Source organism: Sparassis crispa (genome assembly GCF_003851025.1).
Source record: "Sparassis crispa DNA, contig_000016F, whole genome shotgun sequence".
In the NCBI taxonomy this organism is placed as follows: domain Eukaryota; kingdom Fungi; phylum Basidiomycota; class Agaricomycetes; order Polyporales; family Sparassidaceae; genus Sparassis; species Sparassis crispa.
Genome location: NW_020939763.1, coordinates 111,886 through 133,057, shown reverse-complemented (window position 1 = coordinate 133,057; position 21,172 = coordinate 111,886). Strand labels below are relative to the sequence as shown.

At 51.1% G+C, this 21,172-nt stretch overlaps 8 protein-coding genes and 1 non-coding gene across 9 annotated transcripts; 4 read left to right on the top strand and 5 right to left on the bottom strand.

The window, feature by feature from the left end:
* Nucleotides 1-1,226: 1,226 nt before the first annotated feature.
* On the bottom strand, nucleotides 1,227-2,991 carry SCP_1700560 (Protein phosphatase 2C homolog 2; the record flags this gene model as incomplete). The annotated part of the gene is made up of 10 exons (XM_027764843.1): nucleotides 1,227-1,786; nucleotides 1,846-1,995; nucleotides 2,048-2,104; nucleotides 2,159-2,243; nucleotides 2,298-2,365; nucleotides 2,432-2,563; nucleotides 2,622-2,708; nucleotides 2,785-2,862; nucleotides 2,912-2,933; nucleotides 2,989-2,991. The coding sequence occupies 10 exons, from the start codon at nucleotides 2,989-2,991 to the stop codon at nucleotides 1,227-1,229; spliced, it is 1,242 nt and encodes a 413-aa protein (XP_027620644.1).
* Nucleotides 2,992-3,437: 446 nt separating this feature from the next.
* SCP_r1700550 lies at nucleotides 3,438-3,547 on the top strand (the record flags this gene model as incomplete). Its single annotated transcript, XR_003546595.1, has 1 exon — nucleotides 3,438-3,547. It is a non-coding gene; the product is annotated as a 5S ribosomal RNA (ribosomal RNA).
* A 1,952-nt stretch (nucleotides 3,548-5,499) lies between these two features.
* Nucleotides 5,500-6,002, bottom strand: SCP_1700540 (hypothetical protein; the record flags this gene model as incomplete). Its single annotated transcript, XM_027764842.1, has 3 exons — nucleotides 5,500-5,511; nucleotides 5,563-5,855; nucleotides 5,915-6,002. 3 exons carry the CDS (start codon nucleotides 6,000-6,002, stop codon nucleotides 5,500-5,502), a joined length of 393 nt encoding a protein of 130 aa, XP_027620643.1.
* Nucleotides 6,003-6,903: 901 nt separating this feature from the next.
* SCP_1700530 (hypothetical protein) lies at nucleotides 6,904-7,291 on the top strand (the record flags this gene model as incomplete). Its single annotated transcript, XM_027764841.1, has 2 exons — nucleotides 6,904-7,057; nucleotides 7,116-7,291. The coding sequence occupies 2 exons, from the start codon at nucleotides 6,904-6,906 to the stop codon at nucleotides 7,289-7,291; spliced, it is 330 nt and encodes a 109-aa protein (XP_027620642.1).
* Nucleotides 7,292-8,528: 1,237 nt separating this feature from the next.
* Nucleotides 8,529-10,968, bottom strand: SCP_1700520 (hypothetical protein; the record flags this gene model as incomplete). The annotated part of the gene is made up of 2 exons (XM_027764840.1): nucleotides 8,529-9,270; nucleotides 9,323-10,968. 2 exons carry the CDS (start codon nucleotides 10,966-10,968, stop codon nucleotides 8,529-8,531), a joined length of 2,388 nt encoding a protein of 795 aa, XP_027620641.1.
* A 336-nt stretch (nucleotides 10,969-11,304) lies between these two features.
* SCP_1700510 (Uncharacterized protein) lies at nucleotides 11,305-13,729 on the top strand (the record flags this gene model as incomplete). The annotated part of the gene is made up of 12 exons (XM_027764839.1): nucleotides 11,305-11,352; nucleotides 11,411-11,443; nucleotides 11,502-11,592; nucleotides 11,649-11,663; nucleotides 11,838-12,022; nucleotides 12,461-12,582; nucleotides 12,634-12,773; nucleotides 12,826-12,856; nucleotides 12,907-12,932; nucleotides 12,986-13,364; nucleotides 13,431-13,440; nucleotides 13,496-13,729. The coding sequence occupies 12 exons, from the start codon at nucleotides 11,305-11,307 to the stop codon at nucleotides 13,727-13,729; spliced, it is 1,314 nt and encodes a 437-aa protein (XP_027620640.1).
* Nucleotides 13,730-14,367: 638 nt separating this feature from the next.
* On the top strand, nucleotides 14,368-15,150 carry SCP_1700500 (hypothetical protein; the record flags this gene model as incomplete). The annotated part of the gene is made up of 6 exons (XM_027764838.1): nucleotides 14,368-14,408; nucleotides 14,458-14,556; nucleotides 14,609-14,663; nucleotides 14,714-14,930; nucleotides 14,996-15,076; nucleotides 15,125-15,150. The coding sequence occupies 6 exons, from the start codon at nucleotides 14,368-14,370 to the stop codon at nucleotides 15,148-15,150; spliced, it is 519 nt and encodes a 172-aa protein (XP_027620639.1).
* A 688-nt stretch (nucleotides 15,151-15,838) lies between these two features.
* SCP_1700490 (hypothetical protein) lies at nucleotides 15,839-17,222 on the bottom strand (the record flags this gene model as incomplete). The annotated part of the gene is made up of 3 exons (XM_027764837.1): nucleotides 15,839-16,679; nucleotides 16,734-17,136; nucleotides 17,189-17,222. 3 exons carry the CDS (start codon nucleotides 17,220-17,222, stop codon nucleotides 15,839-15,841), a joined length of 1,278 nt encoding a protein of 425 aa, XP_027620638.1.
* A 31-nt stretch (nucleotides 17,223-17,253) lies between these two features.
* Nucleotides 17,254-17,637, bottom strand: SCP_1700480 (hypothetical protein; the record flags this gene model as incomplete). The annotated part of the gene is made up of 1 exon (XM_027764836.1): nucleotides 17,254-17,637. One exon carries the CDS (start codon nucleotides 17,635-17,637, stop codon nucleotides 17,254-17,256), a length of 384 nt encoding a protein of 127 aa, XP_027620637.1.
* Nucleotides 17,638-21,172: the final 3,535 nt, after the last annotated feature.

Genomic DNA, 21,172 nt, shown 5'->3' with positions numbered 1-21,172 from the left:
GCTCCCATTGTAGGTTGTGTAGAGATGATAGGGTCTGTACGATGGACAATGTACGACTTTGCAGTTGTTGTGTACGTCCAATATGGTGACTGTTGATGAAACCTCCAGTGTCGTGCGTCAAAGCCATATACAACAACCGGTCTATCAGTGCTGTGACGCTATGCTTCCGATCCTGCGTTGGACACAGTCGGACGATGCTACCTTGGATGAGAAGAATTCGAGCTTGAACAGATGATATCTCCCCATTGCCTCCGTAGATAGATACAAGAGATAGTGGACAGCACCTGCCAGCCTTGTCAACTTCAGGTTGGCAACACCGCACCCCACGTGAGGCAGACAAGACTTACGTGGCGTTCTCACTGCTGTTACAGTGCGAGAGATGCGCCGGAGCGAACCACGAGTTCGCCGTGTGATGCCGCACTGGCGTCCATCAGGCCAGTAGCTGCGAGAGATGACTGGGGCAGGACGACAGTGAGTATCCTTGCCAAACACCCAACTGGTCTGATACTGCTTCCGGTGAGAAAACCCAGGGTTGAGGTCTCATTACATTAGCCAACGGAACAGCGAAGGAACATCCCCCCCAACGGTGGGCGCCGGGTACGCGCAGACTGCGGGTGAAGAAGCGATTCCCAGGAGACCTGAGAGTTGTGACTTCGCCCTCAGCCAATGCACTCGGCCGGTAGAAGACCACCTGCAACGGTCGCGCTCCTTCATTCGTATTTATCGACGTGAGAGTTTAGCACAACCACGATGCGTTCATCTGGTCACCGACAGGAATTCACGCCTACAAGAATTCAATGAGTGCACAAAATCCCAAAGCGGTCGACGCACGTCATATGAAACCTAATCCAACCCTGCCGTTTTAGCTTCAGATTTATGCATACTCTGACAGTTAAACATTAACAATCAGCGAGTAACGGTTGTTGCACGAAGAGAGTCACTACAACGCACTAATCATCTGCAGCTAGCGGGTGATCACACTATGAGAAATAAGGTCCAGCTTCCACGAATTCAACGAAACACTGAACTAACAATAACGGAGTGCGTCGCAAGCCACGTTTTGCGGTTGCATGTTGTGGGTTCAAAGAGGACGTGAGGAAACTGTACAATTGCAACAACCCTGAGTCGTATACTCCGCAGACAACATCATTCACCTACAAACCCAACATCTAAACTTGCGATAGGTGCTGGAAGTGATTCCTCGACACGCGACCGTGCAGTTTCCTTCATCCTGTTTGCGCTGATGCGACCTCCGCGACATTTTCAGAACCACCCGAAGGTTGGGTTTCGTCAAATTGAGGCTTGGTCTGAAAACCACCCGCTTCTCTGCTATCGTCTCCTTGCGACTGAATGACTTGATGGTCTTGATCGCCAACTTCGTCGACAGCCTTGTCTACAACGGGAACACCTGCACCATCTTCCGCTTGTAACTTGCGAGCTTTGAGTTCCTTCCGTTTCCGCTTCCCTTCTTCATACACCTCCATCTTCTCCTTGAAGTATTTCAAAGCTGTGGGAGAATATAGCTGTGGAGGTTTCTCCGGCGTCTCATACCCATAACGACTTGTAGTCCGCTCCGTGATCCACTTGTACCACTCCTCCGTGGTACGGCCTTGCAATAGTGCCACGATGACGATAGTCATGTTGTCGTTTCCGAAGGCACCGTCTGCATTGGGAGCAATGCAGTGGTTGCAGATTTCCTCGCAGACCTTCGGGAGTGTCATGCCTTGCGAAAGGAAAAGCCGGACCATGTTGACGACATCTTGCGACGAGACGCAATCCCAGATACCTACGACACACTAAATTAGGCAAGAATTAACACTCGGCATAGGATGGTCCGCTGCTAACCATCACAAGCCAGAACAAGAAACTCATCTTCCCCGCTAAGCTGGTGTTGCGTAATTTCCGGGTCGGAGGTCACCGCCTGTTTTTCAGGTGGAAGTTCCGAATTCTTCTTCAACCGAAAGTCGCCCAAGGCTCGTGACATGGCTATTTCGCCTGCGTTCGGAACCGTGAGACAATACGGAGGAGCCACAGGCCATAAACTGACCATTAACACGGTTTCTCTCTACAAACCCCCCTGCTCCAGTGATACGAGCCTTTTCCGCTAAATTTGTAGAAGAATAAGTAACGTAAGAAAACGGTAATTGCCCAGACATACTCTCGACATTTGGCTTGTGGTCAACAGACAGTGGTTTGGCCTCTCCCTTGACACTGAGTACGGCTCGTGAGTCTCCGGCATTAGCCTATAACAGATTCAGTGGTTAAGAGAATACGGTGGAACAAAAGATAAAACATACAACATATATTGTGCCTTCAGGTGTAATCAGACTGACGGTAGCAGTGCAACCCCCAAAATTGCCCACGACTGTGCGTAGTCGACGTGGTAGTAAACGAGATGCAAAAGAATAAGTAAAGTGGTTGAGAAACGTACACTTGCTCAATTGTGCGTCAGTTTCAAGGAATGCCTTCTTGAGGGCTTTTGGGTACGCTTTCTCAGTATACTCTGTACCTGCGACCAATATCTTGTGCAAGTTCTCGCTGGCAAATTTCGAAGGAGCGATGTCTGTTAAATGACAGATCTCATCTCCGATTCAGCTACCGAGGATACGTAATGGGCATACCCGAGTGTCCGTCAAAAACAGCGAATAGAGCATTGGTCTCATCCCGCTGATCGAGGTTTAGCTGAGTAATGTGCGTGTCCTCCATAACTGCAATACATCGAAAAGTCGAAGTCAACGGCCCAAGTGGGGAGTGTGGCGGGCGCAGGGAAATACGAAGACTGACCAGTCCTCCAACCTTGCGTAGCGCAGACGGCATAGGCGAATTTGTCGTTCCCATCATGCGTTGTAAACTTAGTGGTAACTACGAAGAAACTATCAGCACGAAACCAAAAGATAATGACGGTACGAACCAGGGATTGAGAGATAATTGCCCTGCAAAAGACGTTGAAGACGTGCCATATTCCGAAACAGCAAACGTAGGACTTACCATATCTCGAGATTGTAACCGGAGAAAGATATGGGCAGTGTCGTCTAAGTAGGATAGAGATGAGTTCAAGGAGCGACGAGGAATGACTCTGTGTCATTATTCGAGTCAAGAGTTTGTTGACGGTTGTTTGTAGAATGGGAAGCACAACATTTACCGTAACGGGAACTCACCTCCGATCAACTCTTATGAAATTGCAATTTAAAAGGGCACAGAATACTTCAGGTAAGCCGCCTCCTTTGGTATTATCGCATGCACCATTCAAGTGAACCGTAAATTATGATGGCACGGGGATTTGCCAAGGCGATACCTATATTGATGGTCTGGCCTAAGGATAAATAGTCTTTAGCCTTCCTTCTGATTTTGAGCGCGCGACGTTGACCATGACATTGCGCGCGGAGGAAATGTTCTACAACAAATCAAGACTGAAAAAAATGCAACTTAGAGTATCCACGGCCATAGGACTTCGAAAGCACCGCATCCCGTCCGATTTGCGTAGTTAACCGGAGTGCCGTCTAGTTAGTACCACGGTGGGGGACCACGCGGGAATCCTGGGTGCTGTGGTTTTTCTATCTGGTTTTCTTTCTCTCCAGCGGCGGCAGTATGACTCTTCCTTTTTACAAGATTTTTCTTCAACTTGATTCTAATTTTTGCAAATAGAGTTATCCTTTTTTTATCCACTTTCTTCACTTTCTGTGCAGATAGCTATGCAGTTATTGCAAGCATTCTCACATCTGTCAGCCTCAGGGTGCATATCACACAGGGCCAGTCACAGATGCATACATACTGTATCTGCCAGAGTAGTCATTGCCCGATTCAAAGTACGACGCTTCCCATAACAGGCAGCAGACCCAACTGCGCGGCGCCTTGGGCGCCTCCGCGACGACACGAGGCTACTGAACGTCGATCAACTCGATAAGGAGTGCTGTTGAACGACTGCAAATTATACAATCCCAGAGATGTGTGTGTGACGTTTCCTTATCGTCTCGTTGAACATCTTGGTAAAATAAACCAACGAAAAAGCAGTACGATATGGTCCTTGGATGCCGACGCAACGACCAGCGCATACACGGTCCTATCCCCGACATATCCTATTCTAAGAACCACCGCCAATGGTAACGAGTAACTTGCATTTTGGCGTGTCTCCAGCCAAAAAGCTGTCAATAACACCCAAGCAATAATCATACACCAATCAAATCAAATCACATATATTTACGCACCTCACCTATGGCTAACGCCTCCACGAACTTGCAATCACTCAGGCACCGGCTGGGCAGATGCGCTGTCTCGAGCGCGAATTGGCAAGGCCCGCTTCATCGGTCGCGGCGATGTCTTCCTTTGTTAGTTCTGTACGACCGGAGAGACGCGATGACGTTCAAGCATAGACGCACCCTGTAGGAAAAAAATCGTGGAGAGCGGTAGACAGAAGGAAATCAGCCAACTAGGAGGGTGAATAAAAAGACTCGCGCATAGAGGTCTCCCGCGACGATGTACCCCTCCGGACGCTCTTTCTCCATTCTCAACCTGTGGAACAAGGCATTAGAGAGGATCTTGTGCGGAAGGCGAGGGAAGAAGGAAGAACGTATGTCACGACGAATATGCCATCACGCGTGCCCACGCGAGGAGGATCTGCTCGGCCGCCGCATGAAGGCGCGTCCCAATGGCCGCGACGGGAACATCGACTGGGCCCCCGAGGTGGTGAGGCAGCGGACTTTTATGCGGGGGCGCATTCGTCAGTGAAGGGCTCAGGAAGAGGGCGGAAGAATGACCAGATGGCGAAAGAACGGGACATACGATCTGGGCGATCATGTAAAGATGAGGGTAGGAGAGATGCGCATTAGTGAGCTGTATGCCTCGCTGACGGTCCAGTGCTGAATGCCAAACTCGACCAGTGGGCCCTAGCGGTCGAGGACGTAGGGGTGGAAGAAGATCTGCGGATTCGGTCAGCTGGATTCACGGACATCCTGTTGGACTTGATACAAGAAGGGCTGAAATGGACTGGACACGCATATATGCGCCCTTCTCGGCCCAAGCGTACTACCAAGCACGTAGATGCCTCGCAAGAAGATGGGCCAATAATAACGCGGGATGGCATCGCCTTGCAAGTGAACAAGGCGGTCATAAATGGCGGCCTCTTTATGCAACCTACGGATCAGTGGACTATTCCCAATGACCACCTTGCAAATGATGTTCTACATCGCAGGTTCAGCACCATTCAGGGTGCCAAAGCAAAACTGGTGTGAATCGCTGTGGTAGTCGGGCAGTGATCTTCCATCGCTGATCTCTGGTTGCAATTTGAGATCGTGGGATCGGAACAGAGTGTAAGGCTGTGGCGCAGTCCTGGCGCATTGAGAGCAAGCTGGAGCGTAGACATGGACTGAGCAATCAGAGTCGGTGGGAGAGAAAGTTTGCCTCGCTTTTAGGCGGGATCGTCACGGTGTAATGAGATCATTGTCAATTCGATCGGGTGTTGCTACAAGGAGATGGAGGGAGGACTTATCAGCGTCCATAACATCACCGCGCGCACTGATGGCAGTCATCACTGTATCATAACCCTGTCAACAGCGACGCACATACAGTATGAGCCTTCATTATTCCTGCATGTGATAGTCGTAACACATCGACAAACTTGAAACAACTGACTTCACAAGTAAGAATAGCAACAACAATGAGAACGGTATACCTCAGATCTCCAACTAACGGGTCTTCTTGCATTCTCAGCCGTCGAGCTTCATAATACTCAGCGAGCACCTGTCGAGCTTCTTCAAGTGCTACTTCCTGGGGAATCTCGGCCGGTGCCCATGAAGCCATTTCTTCCGAAGTCTCTGCGCGGTCCAGAGCAAGTGTCATACCGAAGCATATGACCGCGCCTGCCATCCAGATAAGCACTATCAAGTATGCTCTCGGAGTGGAGTGAAAGAGCACCCACCTGGCGACCATATCTCTGCATGCACGGCGGCAGAATGCAATTCCATACAACCGAACTCATCGGGAGACGGCTCACGGCTGTGAGTCATTATCTTGACGGCTTGGCAAGTATGGTCCACGCGTGCACGATTGAAATCAACTAGCACCGGACGTCCGTCAGGTCGAACAACAACGTTACTCTCGCAAACGTTGTTGTGCCTTATGTTGTGTTCATGTAATTTCTTCAGTGCCCGGAGACACTGAATTTTGAGAACGAGTCAGCAACAATTTGGTGGCAGCGACAAACTGAAGATCGACGCTACCTTAGATTCCAGTCCAAATCGGATAGGGCGTACTGCAGTTGCTCGCCGCAGTACTCTAACACCAGGCACGCACATTTACCCTCATACTCTCCAACGTTGCCCTCGAAGAGGCCGTAACGACGAGGGACAACATCGCCTTGCACTGGAAGGAGATGTTTGTATACCTCAGCCTCTTTTCAAGTTTGCAACCTACGGGTCATCTGACGATTCCCAGTCACGAACTTGCAGATTACATCTTGAGATGCAGGTTCAACGTTCAGCCCCGAGCAAGGAGCTGCCGCAGTAATCCTGCAACGGTTTTGCGCCGCAGACGACCAACTGCAGTTGACTGTTCTGATCATCAACGCGAGGAAGAGAGTATGAACGAGATGCAGTTAGAGGAAGCAGCAGAGTAGACATGGGAAGTAGTTGCTGCGGGACGATATTTAGAGGTTACATATACATTGATTGCAATAGCTCGTACTGCTGCTGGTCCCGGTCAATATCGAGAATTACATGAATGACGTTTCTCTTGAAGACTTGAAGTTTGCCAAGGCTACAGAGACCGTGGGAATGCATCCGACACGTGCCTCCAACACGTCTGTGGCTGAACATAGAACAAAGCACTTTCGTTGCCGCCGCATCCTCGCTCTCCTCATCCATCATCCCCTACGCCCTCCAGTGTGTTTCCCCCGCAATACTTCTTCAAATGCCAGGTACACAGTTCCTTGCCGGTGACGGGCATATCTGGGAACGCACCTGGGTCGTCTACCCGAGAAAGCTGACCATCGTCCACCCGAAACGCCTCCACGACTTCAGTAATACTCGCGAGCTCATCCTCATAATAAGCGATGCCATCCGCGGTGAGTCACCATTCAAGTCCTACTATGCGTCCATGTGTGCTGACAGTTTTCCATGCAGCGCACAAGGGATACTACGAGGCTGGTGTCATCCACGGTAACGTCTCGGAGGAGAACATCGTGATCCTCGAGGGCCCAAACAAGAGAAGTCGGAAGGGTGTATTGGTCGATCTTGATCGGGGCCCTGTATTCCGGAGGCCAGAGCGCCCGGATCCCCAGGGCGCGAGAAACGTGTAGGGCGAGGACGGCGACAGCGTCCGACTCGTTATAGAGGGTCGTAATACCGGTCAAGAGCTTGGACGTCATTCTGTTGTACAGAAAGAGCATTGAAATTGGTCCTAATTTCGTGCGTTCATAATTACATTCGCCCCCGCTGTAAGCATCTGAATTATTCTTGCAACTGGGGAACACACGAGAGAGTGATACCAGTGGGTGAATCCTTGTCAGGTACTGTAGATTACCCAACAGTGACAAGCTTGTGTTGTTGGGAAACGCAACCGCCACCGTACTCACTGTTCTTCACAACAAAGTTTTAGCAAGAACAATAACCATATAGTGAACACATACATCGTGAGTAGAGCCTAAATAAATTTACCCTTGTACTCCTCTTTACAGCTTTAACCATAAGTCCAGATTCTTCCGGCGTGAATCCGCACAACCAGCACAATATCCCAGCCCAGCCCAGTCCAAGCCAGCAACGAGGTCCAAGCCGCTAATAGGATAAAGCCTCCCCCTCCTGGAAGATACCAGACTCGGCGACGCATCTATTCCACTGAGACATGTTGTTCTGCCAAGCGGTTTGGCACTTTGCTATGACAGCATCGTCAGAGTGCTGGAGATGCATATTACGTGCGAACGGAGGGGTATCACAGTCTGAATCCACGCAGACTGCAGCTCGTCGCGAACTACCAGAAGGTGAATGAGGTCTTTGTCACCCGGGGAAGTAGTTTTACGATTGTTTTTCAAATCCCGCTAAAATTGGCTTCGTAGCAATTCGTAGAACGCCCGCTTGAGCACTTCCGGCACGTTGTAATGCTGCGCGATGGTGATCAACTTCGCCCTCTTCGGGTCTGTCACCACAGCTGAACTTGTCCAGGTCGGAAGGCCAAGCTTTACGGAGCTGATAGCTAGCATAAGCTATCGCAGATGGAATGAATAGCGTAGACGCTGCGCGAAGAATGGATACAGTAATCTCGATTGAAAGAGGATCAACGGCGAAAGAACTGTCGAGGGTATGGTGAACGGGAAAACAACCAGAAAGATATTTGAATTCACACGGCGCATACGCACACGAAACAGTAAATGTCGTACACTATAAGGATGCAGTCACTGATGGCAGGCATTCTGGGGACACTTGTATACGCATGGATACATTGCAGTTTCAAATGCCGTCTCGGGTGAAAAATTACAACATACATCTGCTCTTCGTCCAGATTAAGCATGATTGAGTCTCGCAAAATTAGAATGCACGACCCTACGCTGTCGCCATGGGCAAGCCCAACCACGCGTCCAGGTCTTTCCACAGCTTCTCTCTTTTCTCCCCCCACAGCTCTCTCCTTGCGCCGACACACCCGTGGCAATAACCCATGTCGGCCCAGTCCATGTCGCAGAGCGTCTGCAGCGCACATAGCGGGTCATAAGTGCCGCTCTCAACGAGGGTCGGCCCGTTGAGCACCGCGCGCATCCACAGCTCGCTGTTCTTTTCACGTGTCGCACGACAGCGCACGAGCTCCGGTTCGCGCTCTGGATCGCGCATGTCTGAGGGTATCTGCTCGAGAGGACACGGTACCACGGACGGTACGGGAGGCGTGCACACGACGCGGAGCCACTCACTGCGCAGCTTCTCGCGCGTGGAGATTAGGCGCACGAGGTCCGCATGTTGGAGTCGCCGCCCCGCCTCCTCCTGCTCGTCGACGTACATATCATTGTCGTCATCTTCATCATTGTCGCCGTCAGCTTCCTGCTCAAAACTCGGCGAGCGCAGCAGCTCGTAGAAGGCCCGCTTGCACACCTGAGGCAGATTGCACTGCCGCGCTAGAACGATGGCCTCGGCGGCATGTGGGATGCTGTCTGGCGTAAGTTGTGCGAGATCGGACGGCCAGAGGGCTTGAAGACGGTGTGTCGCAAACTCGAGAATGGTCCCAAATTCCAGTGCGTATGCTGCTCGGAGGATCGCAGCAAGTATCGGGGATGGGGGAGGGTTGAATGCATATGCACTGGACAAATGTTCAGCAGCGGGTCAGGAAGATGATATACACTAGCACTTACATTCCCAGTTTCTCTGCCTTCAGCAGCTCGACGAAGTCTTGAACTGTCACATTGGTGAGAGTGTAGAGCGGGCAGCCACTGAACATCGGGACATTGACTTCCTGCACTTCGTTGTCCTCTGCATTGCTCCCACTTGCGCCATCGATATCGACTGCAATAGCCTGGGGAGGGGGACTGTTTGAGAACAACCTCTTGAAAAATTCAGACTGCACTGATAGTCTCGAACGATGAAGCTTGAATGCTATCGTCTCGATCAAAACGACGACAGACCCATCGAGATGCCAGAACTCCTCGTGGCGAGTGATGCGCGCTGCCTTCGAAATGGAACCGCGCCGCGAGCGCTGCGAAGCACTCCTTTCAACTTCGTCCTTCGCCTGCGATAGTAATGAAGACGTTGATGCAAGAGTCATCCGTGGGAAGACAGTCGACGATGCGGACTTCGGTACTTCCGGCTTAACGTCTATGTCTTGTCCAGGGGACAATTGGGTTTGGGCCCTGTGCTTAGGCGTTGGCCGTGGAGCACTGGGCGACAGCGAGGACTTTCCAAAGACCGGCTGAGAGAATGAGTGCGTAGAAAGGGGGGGTTTGATCACAAGACCAGATGGGCCTTGTGTGGCTGTCTGCGGATCTGAAGACGTACGCGCGGTCGACGAGCCGGACTGTGTACGCGAAGAAGCTGGCTTTGAGTTTGAGGAAGACGTCGACTTTTGGGCTGTCTTGGGGGTTAAGGTGGTGCCGACAGCCGTGTCCAAGACATTTGGCTCCACACGTCTCCGCGTACGACTTCGTCGCTCCGAGTCCGGAGATCCGCCCTGAGAAGCGGGGGATTTTGCGCGCCTTTTACGACTTTTCGATCCCGACGGTGTTGTCGTCACATTATGAGAGAGCCGGTATGAGGCGCGCACGGGGGTAGCAGTTGGTGAAACGGCCTTCCTGTCAGGGGTGTTTCCAGGCTCGTTTTTGGATTTTAATCGGCTAATGGCAGGAGAAACGGGTGCTTCGGGTGGACGAGCTGAATGGGCGGTGGATCTACCGGAAGGCGTAGACTGCAATAGCGCGTCAGACTGGTCCGATGGTTGGGCCGTCTTCTTCAGCCCCCGGAGAGAAGTCCTACTTTGGGTTGGAATATTGCCACCGTCTTCCTTTGAATCGTCATCACCTGAAGGAAGTAACTGGTCATCATCATCAGAGGGCGACGTTTCATTCTGGCGAATGGCATGGGTGGGACGCGAGGGAGTAGCGAATCCACGACTGCAAGAGAGGGCCAAACTAGGAGGTTTTGTTGTATGTCCGGCGGGCTGTTGGTTATCGGCAAGAATCTGCGAGACGTCGGGAAGATCCAAATCAGGAGAGGACCTGGGTGAGGCAGAGTCTACTTTGGTCTCAGGTTGGGCATTCTCGGGGGATAGTGCTCCGCGTTGTTCATGCTCTTCGATGAGAACGCGCTGCAGATCTACGTTAGTCGCGTCGCCGTCGCCGTCGCCATTGTCAACGCCATCCACGCCCCCGAGCGACTTCTCATGCTGAGACATGAGAACACGCTGGAGCTCAACGTTACTATCGTCTTCTTCCAGCAGGAAATCGGCATCATCCTCTTTCATGTCGTCCTGCGCAGGGCCTGTGGCAGACGATGGTGGAGGAGACATCCATGAAATAATGCCGTTTGGCCCTGGACACTCCAACAAAAGAGCCCGTGCGTATTGAGAAATATCTGCGCGCAAATATTGACTTCTACGCTCACCAGTTCCTACTTGAGCAGGCAGAAACTACGCTGGAGTATTCCTGTAAATTCGTGGAAAATTCGAATTTGAACGGCGCGAGCGCGGGCTCGCCGCGATACTACAGATGTGACTCGATGCCGCGCGTGTCACGCTTAATCACGCGTCGGTCACAGACAGGCGCGCGTCACATTGCTCTCGAAGGCCCCAGCGGCAAAGTCACACTAGCAACTTGCTTTATTCGACGACGGCGACGACGTCACCATGCCGTCCTTCTATGTGCCTGCGCTCATCGCAGGAATGCTCATAACGGTCTGTGGGCATGTTTAACCCTATAATAGTCTGCGTGGTTGACACGTTTTTACGAAAGGGTTCGAGCAACTCGCTATGGACCAAGTGGCAGGTGAGTAGCGTACGAGTTTTTTTCCTGACCTCTTTTTGAGGCATGTCGCCCTGTCTAGGATATGCAATGCGTTGAGGATTGTAACGACCCAAATCCTGCACATCATGTACTCTATGAGCAACCCGTATGGCAGACGTTGCAGATGTTCCGTACGTCATTGTTAGCATCTCCTTCCTTCCGATTGCTAACCTCTACGTCCATTTAGTGGGAGAGATGCTTTGTGAGTCTAATTTCTGTCTCGATGCCCACCACATCTATCTTCATATGTGGTGCGTGCTGGCACTGCTTGATGCGGTGTGTCCGCCCAACTCGAACGACCCATTGCAGACGGTGGATGCTAATGGGTCTTCCATCCGTCACCTTGATTCATGCAATGACTCATCGCATCTCATAGGTTTCCTCCCCGTGGTATACGCGTGGCTTGCCACACGGAGATCACCCACTCCTCTACAGCTCCCGACCGATGCCGAGGAAGAACCCGCTGAAGGGTCGAAGATGCAGATTGCAGGGAAGCCTATGCGCGGTTGGAGTATCCTTCTGTTCTGGTTCCCTGCTGCGTGTGATCTTACGGGTACCACGGTTCGTGCATTTTTCCTTTCTTCATTGCTTCTACTTCCGTCGAGGAACACTATATTGCGTTCTCGAGTATGACCGCTGGCAACTTGAGCACATTCCGCGCAGATCGCTCGACTGTCCCTGTTCCTGTCTGACGTCTGAGGCAGTACGCGTACGGGGCTTCCGACTTGGATTCTGGCAGCGCATCTCCAGCTCTTCTGCAGTTATACACTCTGAACGAATCATGAGTACATGCAGAGCAGCTAGAGTTGTACTTCATGGGCGGTATGTCCATACACTGTTGGTATGCCAAATATGTCATTCCGTATTGGAGTCGAACGCTGCGAGGATATGAAACTGACGTGCAGGTTCAATTGTCAAAAGGTGCCGTGACAATGAACATCGGTTCATTTTGCTGGATGGCACTCATTTATTTGTTTCTTGCTGATGTGTCTCCCGCAGCTCATGAACGTCGGGCTCTTATACACCCCAGTGTCTATCTACCAGATGACACGTGGTGCACTCGTGCTCTTTGTCGGAGTGCTTTCTGTCATTTTCCTCCGCCGCAGACTCTGGCTGTATCAGTAAGTGCTATTTTATACCTTCTATATTGCATTGTTAATATTTCTTCGCAGGTGGATATCATTAATCACCGTGATGGGGGGTGTGTCATTAGTCGGCTACAGCGGCTCGCTCATTAAGGAGGCGGTCAAAGAGACCGACCTCCTTGACGACGCGCCTTCTGGCAAGCCTGAGGTAACTCAGGTGCTGGTTGGTAAGTAGCCTTCTCGTGTGGATTTAACATGTACTGACAAGTTCTACCTCAGGCGTATTCTTCATCCTTTTCGCACAGATTTTGTACGCTTACGCCTTATTTCTTCTGCTTTTTGCTAAAATTCCATCCCTAGTGCCGCGACACAGTTCGTTGTCGAAGGCAAGTGCAGTGTATTTAATCCTGCATTGTCCTGAGAATAACTCTCTCCACAGAGAAAATCATGTCTCACTACTCTGTTGGCTCCTTCATGGCAGTCGGGTATGAGGGTTTCTTTGGCGCGCTGAGCATCGTGCTCGCGATGCCGATCCTCGCGCGCTTTGCGTCCGTCTCCCCGTTCTTTGACCTTCCGCGCGGGTGGCACCAGATGGTCGACACACCGACGGTGCTCGGCTCCGCGTTCATAATCGCGCTCTCGATCTCGCTGTTCAATTTCTGCGGGCTGAGCGTCACGCGGCACGTCAGCGCAACCGCGCGCAGCCTTACGGATACATGCAGAACGCTCAGCATCTGGCTCATATCCCTGGCACTCGGCTGGGAAGCGATCGTCTGGCCGATCTCGATGCTGCAGGTGCTGGGGTTCTCGCTGCTGGTGTACGTCATTAACGAACCTTATATCGTGACATCTCCATTTAACGCTCGTGTTTTTTATCCACTCAGATACGGCACGGTATGCCTACTTCTGTTTATTTTGTCCGCCGTAAGTACTGACCCGATTCTTGCAGTTCCTCTTCAACAATCTCGTCACACCCCCGGCCTTCCTCCGCCGCCCCTCCGAGGCTACACCAACCTTGCTGGCCGAGGATGCAGGCGAGGAAGCTGCACTCCTAACGGAAGAGACGCTCGACGAGACCGCGGCACTCCCTGTCGACCTTGGCCGGAGCGGTTACGACGCGGTGCCTCCGCACGCGCACGCGCGTCGGACGAGCAGCCCCCATACGGCGCGGCGAGTAGACTGAAGGTATTTCGTAGACAGTGATCTGTTGACAACTAATGGCAGACGAGATAGCCTGTGCTAGATCGATGCGTGTGGAGTTATGTGGTAGAGGGATTGGACCCATGTTGATTCCTATGTGTTCCCAGGGACGAATCTTGTTACTGTAGGGTATATAGTACGGACCGCTGCACCTGCAGTGCCTATATTTCAGCCGTCGTTTCTGACGGACGTCACTTTATGTGGTTGCAATTTGGTTGCAATAGTCGATGCCAATACGTCGACAAAGTTTTCGCCAACAATAACAATCGGTTGACGCCAACATATATAACTGCTTTAGGGCCGATGCAGTACTCTGCTGGACGCCAACATTGATCGGTTTAGATGCCTGAGAGCGTGGAGATCTACAGGAAAGATACTTCCGCGGTTAGAATAGACATCGAATGCTCCCGACTTGGTGCACCTTACTGTGGTATTAAATTGCCATAGGATGGATCAACGCAACGCAGGCAAGAGGGTAGAGTTCTTCATGGTTTTACCTGTTTTTAACAGGTGCAGGAAGGAGTGAGCGAGCCTCGTGGCGGCTATCCTCGTCCATCTCCGTGTTCTGGCGCGGCGTCTCTTTCCAGCCATGTCAAGTCCAACATCCTCCCTGACTCCGCCATGTCGTCCAGAGGCAACAATTACAATGCACCTCCTTCCAAGTGAGTTTTCCTGGTCGTTCACTGCTGATCTCTACTAATCATGTCCCAGTAAATATATGAATGACTTCAGCAAAGCCCTGTCGTATGAGATGCACATTCTTCTAGAGGAGGTCGGGAAGCTCAGAGACGAACAGAGACAACTACAATAGTGCGTCTGTTGCACTGGATCCGTTTCTCCTACCTGATCGTACTCCGTGCAGTGAGATTGACGAGCTGAAGAGCATAAAGGCGAAATATGGTGGTGCAGTTGAGGAGGTGGGTCTCTGCATCTGATCTCGTACGACCATTTTACAAAACCATAGCAGCCTGCAGCGCCGGAGCCAGAACCCGTTCCTGCTCCGCCTGCGCCTCAGGGCATCCTCGGCGACGCGCCTGCACCCCCTGCCTGGCGCACAGTGCATAAGCGCGAGGAGCGTCGCAAGTCTAAGTCTAAGCCTAAGGCACTTCCTACTCCCGAGCCTGTTCCTGCGCCATCCCCGGCACGGGCTGCCATGAACATGCCCAGGTGGGCTCAATGGAGGCGTTAGTCTATCCTCTACTCATAATTATATTTGCTACACACTAAACCTATATCTGATCGTGGACAGCGAACGTCGGGATGTCGCCCAATCCTCGTGCAGCGCCAGCTGTAACACCGTCGCCCGTGCCCTCGCGTCTTGGCTTGTTCGGTGCGTCATTCTCGTTCTGGCAATGACCCGTGCTCACACTCCTCGAAGGTCCTCCGTCCCCGCCGCCACATTAATCCACCCAGACCTTGCTACGGAACTTTTGATTATTCTGTCATGCTATAGGAATAAATATCGCTGTATGGACCGCTTTGTATGATATTTTATTGACTTTTATCGACAAAGGTCTGCTTGGCTGAATGGTTTGATTCCTGACGCCGCATCTTCAATCGTGCAAGATCGTCTACTGAGCATGGCTAACGATCAGCTGCCATAATGCAAACTCCCAAACAAGATGAGACCTCGTCCGCATCTTCGTTCTGGTCCGTGCAGCGAAATTGATGCGTCGCCGTGAAGCTAGGATTGGGCTCTCTCTCCAAACGACCCAACAGATCTTTCAAAGGGTACGCCACCACCAACGTGGGACTGAGCCTTCGCACTCTATTGGTCTGATTTCCTGCTCGCTCGCTTCCTTTTTTGCGTCGGTCTTTGAGCCTGTGTCGTGGCACCACTAGAGCGCGACGACGGTGCAAGAGCCGCTGGCACGGCAGCCGATGTGCCAGCCAGCATGCTTGACTCGTTCGCATGCGGCGGAGAATTGATTTTCTTAGCATCCGCCGAAGACGAGCCCACTGCCCGTTGCATCCCACTGAAAGAATGTCGGCATCAGTAGGTGGAATGTCGGCAACAAAAGTCAAAGTGAAGTTACGCAGTCGGAAACAACTGCTCAGCGCTCAGTCCCATCACATATTGGTCCACTCTTTTCTACCATGTTTCGCGGTAGGAGGATGGCTCGTAGAGCTGGTATTTAAACTCTGGTTCGATATCTGTGGGAACTACGAAGACCAACTTCCACTTCTTCCTATACCGACTCTTGGTAGGAAGAATGTTCGCGACACTTTGTAGTCCTTGTACTTCGATTGAGTGATCCAGACTGGTTGTGAACCGAAATAGGATCGGTGTCCCGTCAACGAAGGTGAAAGAATTAATACTCGGAATATTTGAATTCAGAGGACGGTAGTACGTGCGTGGCACCAGATTACCGGAGATCTGACAGATCTTCTCGAAGATGACCGCTTGCGAAGTTATAGAAAGGTCCCACTGCATCTGAGAGGAAGAATTATGACCACTCGGAAGAGACCTAACGGCGTAGCTCTGTGTCCCGACAGCTGAAAGGACGTGATACGCGGTATCTTCAAAGATGCTTCCCGCCGTCCCTCTGGAGATACGATCCGACAAGAGGTTATTGTAGATTTGGCGCATGGACGATCCTAACAAACGCTGCGCATGCTGATGAATCATGTCCCAAATGAATGGAGTGGCGACCTTCCCGTGCATGATGCCTCGATAGATCTTCCCGTCCAAAGTTGCCTGGCCTACAATCACTAGTACGTTGCTCACCGAATCATCCCAGCCACCGTCTGCTAGTGGGAACAGAGCATGGGGATCCTGACATTTGTCCAATGCGCCACGAATTTCTGACAGATACTCCGTACGGTGCACGCAGCACCAGTACACGGTGCGCGCAGACGCAGTAAACTGACTGTAGGCGGCCCAAAGTTCCCGATCAGTGGGCTGACGACCAGATACGGTCATTTGCAGTGGCCTGAAACAAAATTTCGTCAAATCCTTGTAACAGCTGCAATACCTTCATACATACATCGCAGCGTATATCTCACACCAGGACCAGGGCTTCATGATATATTTGTTAGCCCCTGCTTGTTTCGCCCATTCCTTGTACCTGCTAGGTTTCGGGAAAGAGGAAAGGATGACCTTCCACGTCTCGAAATAGACGCTATACCAACGTGGCATCGCTTGACTTTCATTCGAATCAAACAAGATCCATCCTTCATCCGTGCCGCTAATATTCCCTCCGGGAATGTCCCCGTCATGTATATTGGACAACTCCTTGCATAGGAATGCGACGTCCATCTCAGTTCCAGGGAATTGGTAGGCGCCTGACTCTCTAAATAAGAAGAACGAATCGGCGTGGGGTGCGTAAATGGTCGGCAATCCTTTGATCAGCCGGTCGACCAGGGCGTATATCAGGAATAGACTCTTTCCTGTTCGCGCAGGTCAGATTCAGTATCATTTTTAATACCGTATGCTACACACCGACGCCAGGCTGACCAGTCAAGACGACCGGCATGTGATTTTCCTCGAAACTCGCCATCGCATCCTTATACTCCTGTCGACAGCAAGGACCGATGAGCCCTTACAATGGTCGCAGGCAGCCACGACAAATCAAGCCGAGTGTAGTCGAATGGAATCCGAGGGACATCGGGGTCGATGCTAGCTAATGCGGCTGCTGCATCATCGTCGTCATCTTCCACGATACCTCCTGAAGAAGAATCGACCTTCACAGCACTGGACTGCATGCTGTTCTTCAAGTTTTCGTAATCTGGGATGGAAATACGACTTTGAATGAAGACTTGGCGCCTGTCCTCGGTTTCGTCTGAGTCGCCCCTTTTCCACAATTCACGATATAGAATCCGAAAGCTACGGGATACGGGCTCAAAAGCGTCGTCTTGAGCATTGGGATCAGAAAGATAGCTGACTGGCATGATAGGTGAGAGCAACAGGCTCCTAAAACCAGCCGACTTCTCGCTCCCTATGTTTATGTTTCAGCGGATCATGTGACAAACATTTTATGAGACTTACCTGATTGATGGAGATGGGAGGAGGGGTTGAGAGAAAGGAAAGAAGAAGAGGGGATAGGTGTTACGAGGGAACCCAAGGGGCGACCCGAGTACACGCCAGCCTTTAGGAGGCTCAAGTCGTCAATGCCAACCGGCCCCGTCGGGGACCGGTGCAAGACTCAAGCGATCGTCCTCAAGCCAACATGCACCAGATATGGTCTATGAATGGGTAGGTTCAGATTGGGGAACCTATCAAATACATGCCATGTATATATACTCGTACATACAATGTAATACAATGGCCGTCATTGGTCCATCTTATCAGTACAAGGTCAGGCACACACCATGAGGTATAGGTGTGTCATCGATAAGCATCATGAGGTGGCCATGAGGCCGGGCCGACTATACGTACCGAGGTCTAGGGTCGGCTGTACCTAGACTAGGTCGAGAACCATGATGTCATGTTCTAGATTAGTGACATCATAGCACGTGATATCCAAAAGTCTAGCCTCTAGGTGAGGCCTCGACATCGCAGTTGCGTACTGTGAGAATGTTCCAACTCGGGCCGGAGCCCATTCGCATGGCCCATGCCAGGGACCGTTGTAACATAAGCTCCCGCTCAAGGTTCAATCGCCTCGATTGAGTGTCAAAATCTAAAAATCGAAATCCAGGGGAAAAGTCCGGAGTCGAAAAGACGGAGGGAAATGAAAAGAAATTCCGCGTCTTTGTCGTTCATCGTCGAAGTGCGGCCTCGCATGATTCTTGAAATCAGAGGCGGAATTGGTGAAGAAAAAAAAGAAAAAGCCAGAGGCCAGAGCCGTCGCTGCGCTCCGCCTCCCTTACAGTCGCAACCTTCTTGCCGGTTGCTCCCTTCAGGTCGCTTGTCCTCAAGCTACTTCACGTATCTCTTCGGACTCGTGATGGAAGTTCCTTTGTCACTTCTTTTCGAAGCTCGGCTCGCTAAGCCCTGCGCTCTGCACCGCTTGACCCGTTCGCCTCACTTGTCGGTGGACCTTTGCAGGTCCGTAAGCCTTCAGCAGGCTTACACCTCCTCTATACCCTGGCACCAAAATTGGTAAAAGCCCAATTATTCTAGGCTATCATGGGTAAGAGTCGTTTTCATGGGGAGGGAAGGCGGGAAAAAATTGAGCCCTGTGGTAGGGTTCCTCGCTCTCGCTTGTCACCCGGGCTCATAAAGCCCAATTAGTTCAGCTCGGATATTCATCCTCGCTTACTATGCCTATTAGCTCCCGCTCAAGGCTCAAGTCACCCTCGACTTGAAAACCATTCTTCACAACTGGAGCATTCGGCTGTCTTCTAGTTTAAGGTCATTACGGACTCGTGGTGCTCATTTGACATCTGAGCAAGATCCTTCTAGTTTATAGTCATTGCAGACATGTGTTTCTTTTTGAGAAGTCGGACAGTGTCATCGTGGTCCCGATTTACCACGATTCTTCTGTAAAGACTCGTCTTGAACGTCCCTGCCTCATCCTTTTAAGGTATGATCAGACTCTCATCTGACACTGTCGGCGGTTCTGGGATAGTGGTCCTGTAAAAGCTGGAGCTCCAAAGCTCCATCCGTTCGAACACACAAGCATGATGGTGTGTTAGAACTTCCGGTTCACTTCGGGTGGGGTTCTACAGTCTCAGATTGGGCCCGGTGACTAGCCGTTTGGTGTAGCCCTTCGCATTTCCGGTATACATGTGCATCACCCACACAAGGGGTTCTTCGAAGTTTCTTGTCAAGTCATTCGATAAGACTATCAGGCCCTCAGGCTATTTGCACCAGCATAGACTCCTGGGGAAGCACTCTTCAAGTGCTGATTTGTGTATCAACTGGTTTCTACAGAGCGCCGGTGTCTGTCACTGTCTCCGAAGGAGACCTTCAACGTTTCTAATCATCGGGATGACCATGGCCTTATCTTGGGACAATGTCGCATGAAAGCGACTATCTTCCTTCACATTCCGTGAATGCCACGGTCCTGCCATTCGGCTTTTATTTTGTGTTCATTTGTCCAAGTCGATATTCCAGTAATTCATCAGGAGCAGAGAGCATCAGCTCCTGCTCAAGGTTCCGTTCGATATTCTAATATCGTTCGTACTCCGGCCCAGGTTCGTACCCTGGCCCAGGCATGTACTTCGTCATTGTTTCTCGTCAGGTCTTATCGTGCATCAGCGTTGAATAGAATCGACTGCCTCTGTCCATATTCCATGGATGCCCTATTCATCGCGTGTTCCAGTTTCGTGTGTCATTCCTAATCCATGGGGAACAACCCCTCACATGGCATCAAAATTGCCATTCATCGCTGCTCTAAATCATCCAAGTGATGAGGCCTCGGCCTACATCAAATCCAAGGGTCGGCCGTGACCCAGTGTCCTTTCTATCCATGGGGAACTACCCCTCACATGTCATGGAAAGCGCCTTGTTGAAGGCTTCCGTCAGGCTGGTTTATACAGATCACCAGTGTCCGTACAAAGTCATGCCATCTGGCAATGACCATTCAAGTTACGTCGATTTTGATCGTACTTGTTTATCGGTGCCATCTATTCACGGGGAACAACCCCTCGCGTGTTTCAAAAAGCGTGCCCTTCCCAGGGGCTTGGTTTATAAGGGTTGCCAGCGCCCTTTCTTCATCAGGTTCGGGGAACTTAATCCCTCACGATTCATCTTCCGGTAAGATATCGTTCAATGTTCGTTGGTTTATATGAAGAGCCAATATCCATATTGTCATCGGGTTGGAGTGTCGCATACTGTTAACCTCCAAATCTTTTTTTCTTCAATTCGTTGTTCATTGAAAGGCGTGAAAGTTCGCCTCCTCGAGCCTTCGGCCTAGGCTCGGGCATCGTCATCATGTTGCTTCCAGTTAACTCCGTGGTGCCCTTCGCCTTTATATTCTTCCAGCACTGCGTTCATTGGAGCCTCCCTTCAGCCGTCGTTCATCAATCAGACCTTTTGGTTATTGCATCAAGGTCTTCAAGTTGGTTTCTTTAATGTCGAGAGCCATGATCGACATTCATTTTCGGATGTGGTGTGTCAACCACTGATATCGCGCGTACCCCGGCCCAGGGTTGTACCCCAGCCCAGGCACCGTTCATCATCGAGAGAATCGAACTGGTTTATTCTTCAGGTATCCAGTTCCCGCATTCATCGATCAGGACCTCGAGCTCATAACGCTGGTCATTCCAACCTCTGGCGCTAATCATTGCCTTTGGCCTTCATCGGAGATTGTGCCCTTTGGCAATAACCTTTCTTGTCAATCAACTTGTAAGATACTTGAGTTGTCAATCTTTCTGCACCCTGGGCAACTCGCCTCACTAGGTGTCATCAGCTAAGATGTATCATTTATTTATAGTGGATAGCGAATGTCCACTCGAGCGATGGTTTGTTTAGCCTCGAGAGCCATTATCGAGGGTTCGGTCGAGATCGTCTTTCTTGTTATTCGATCATTCTTGTCATAAG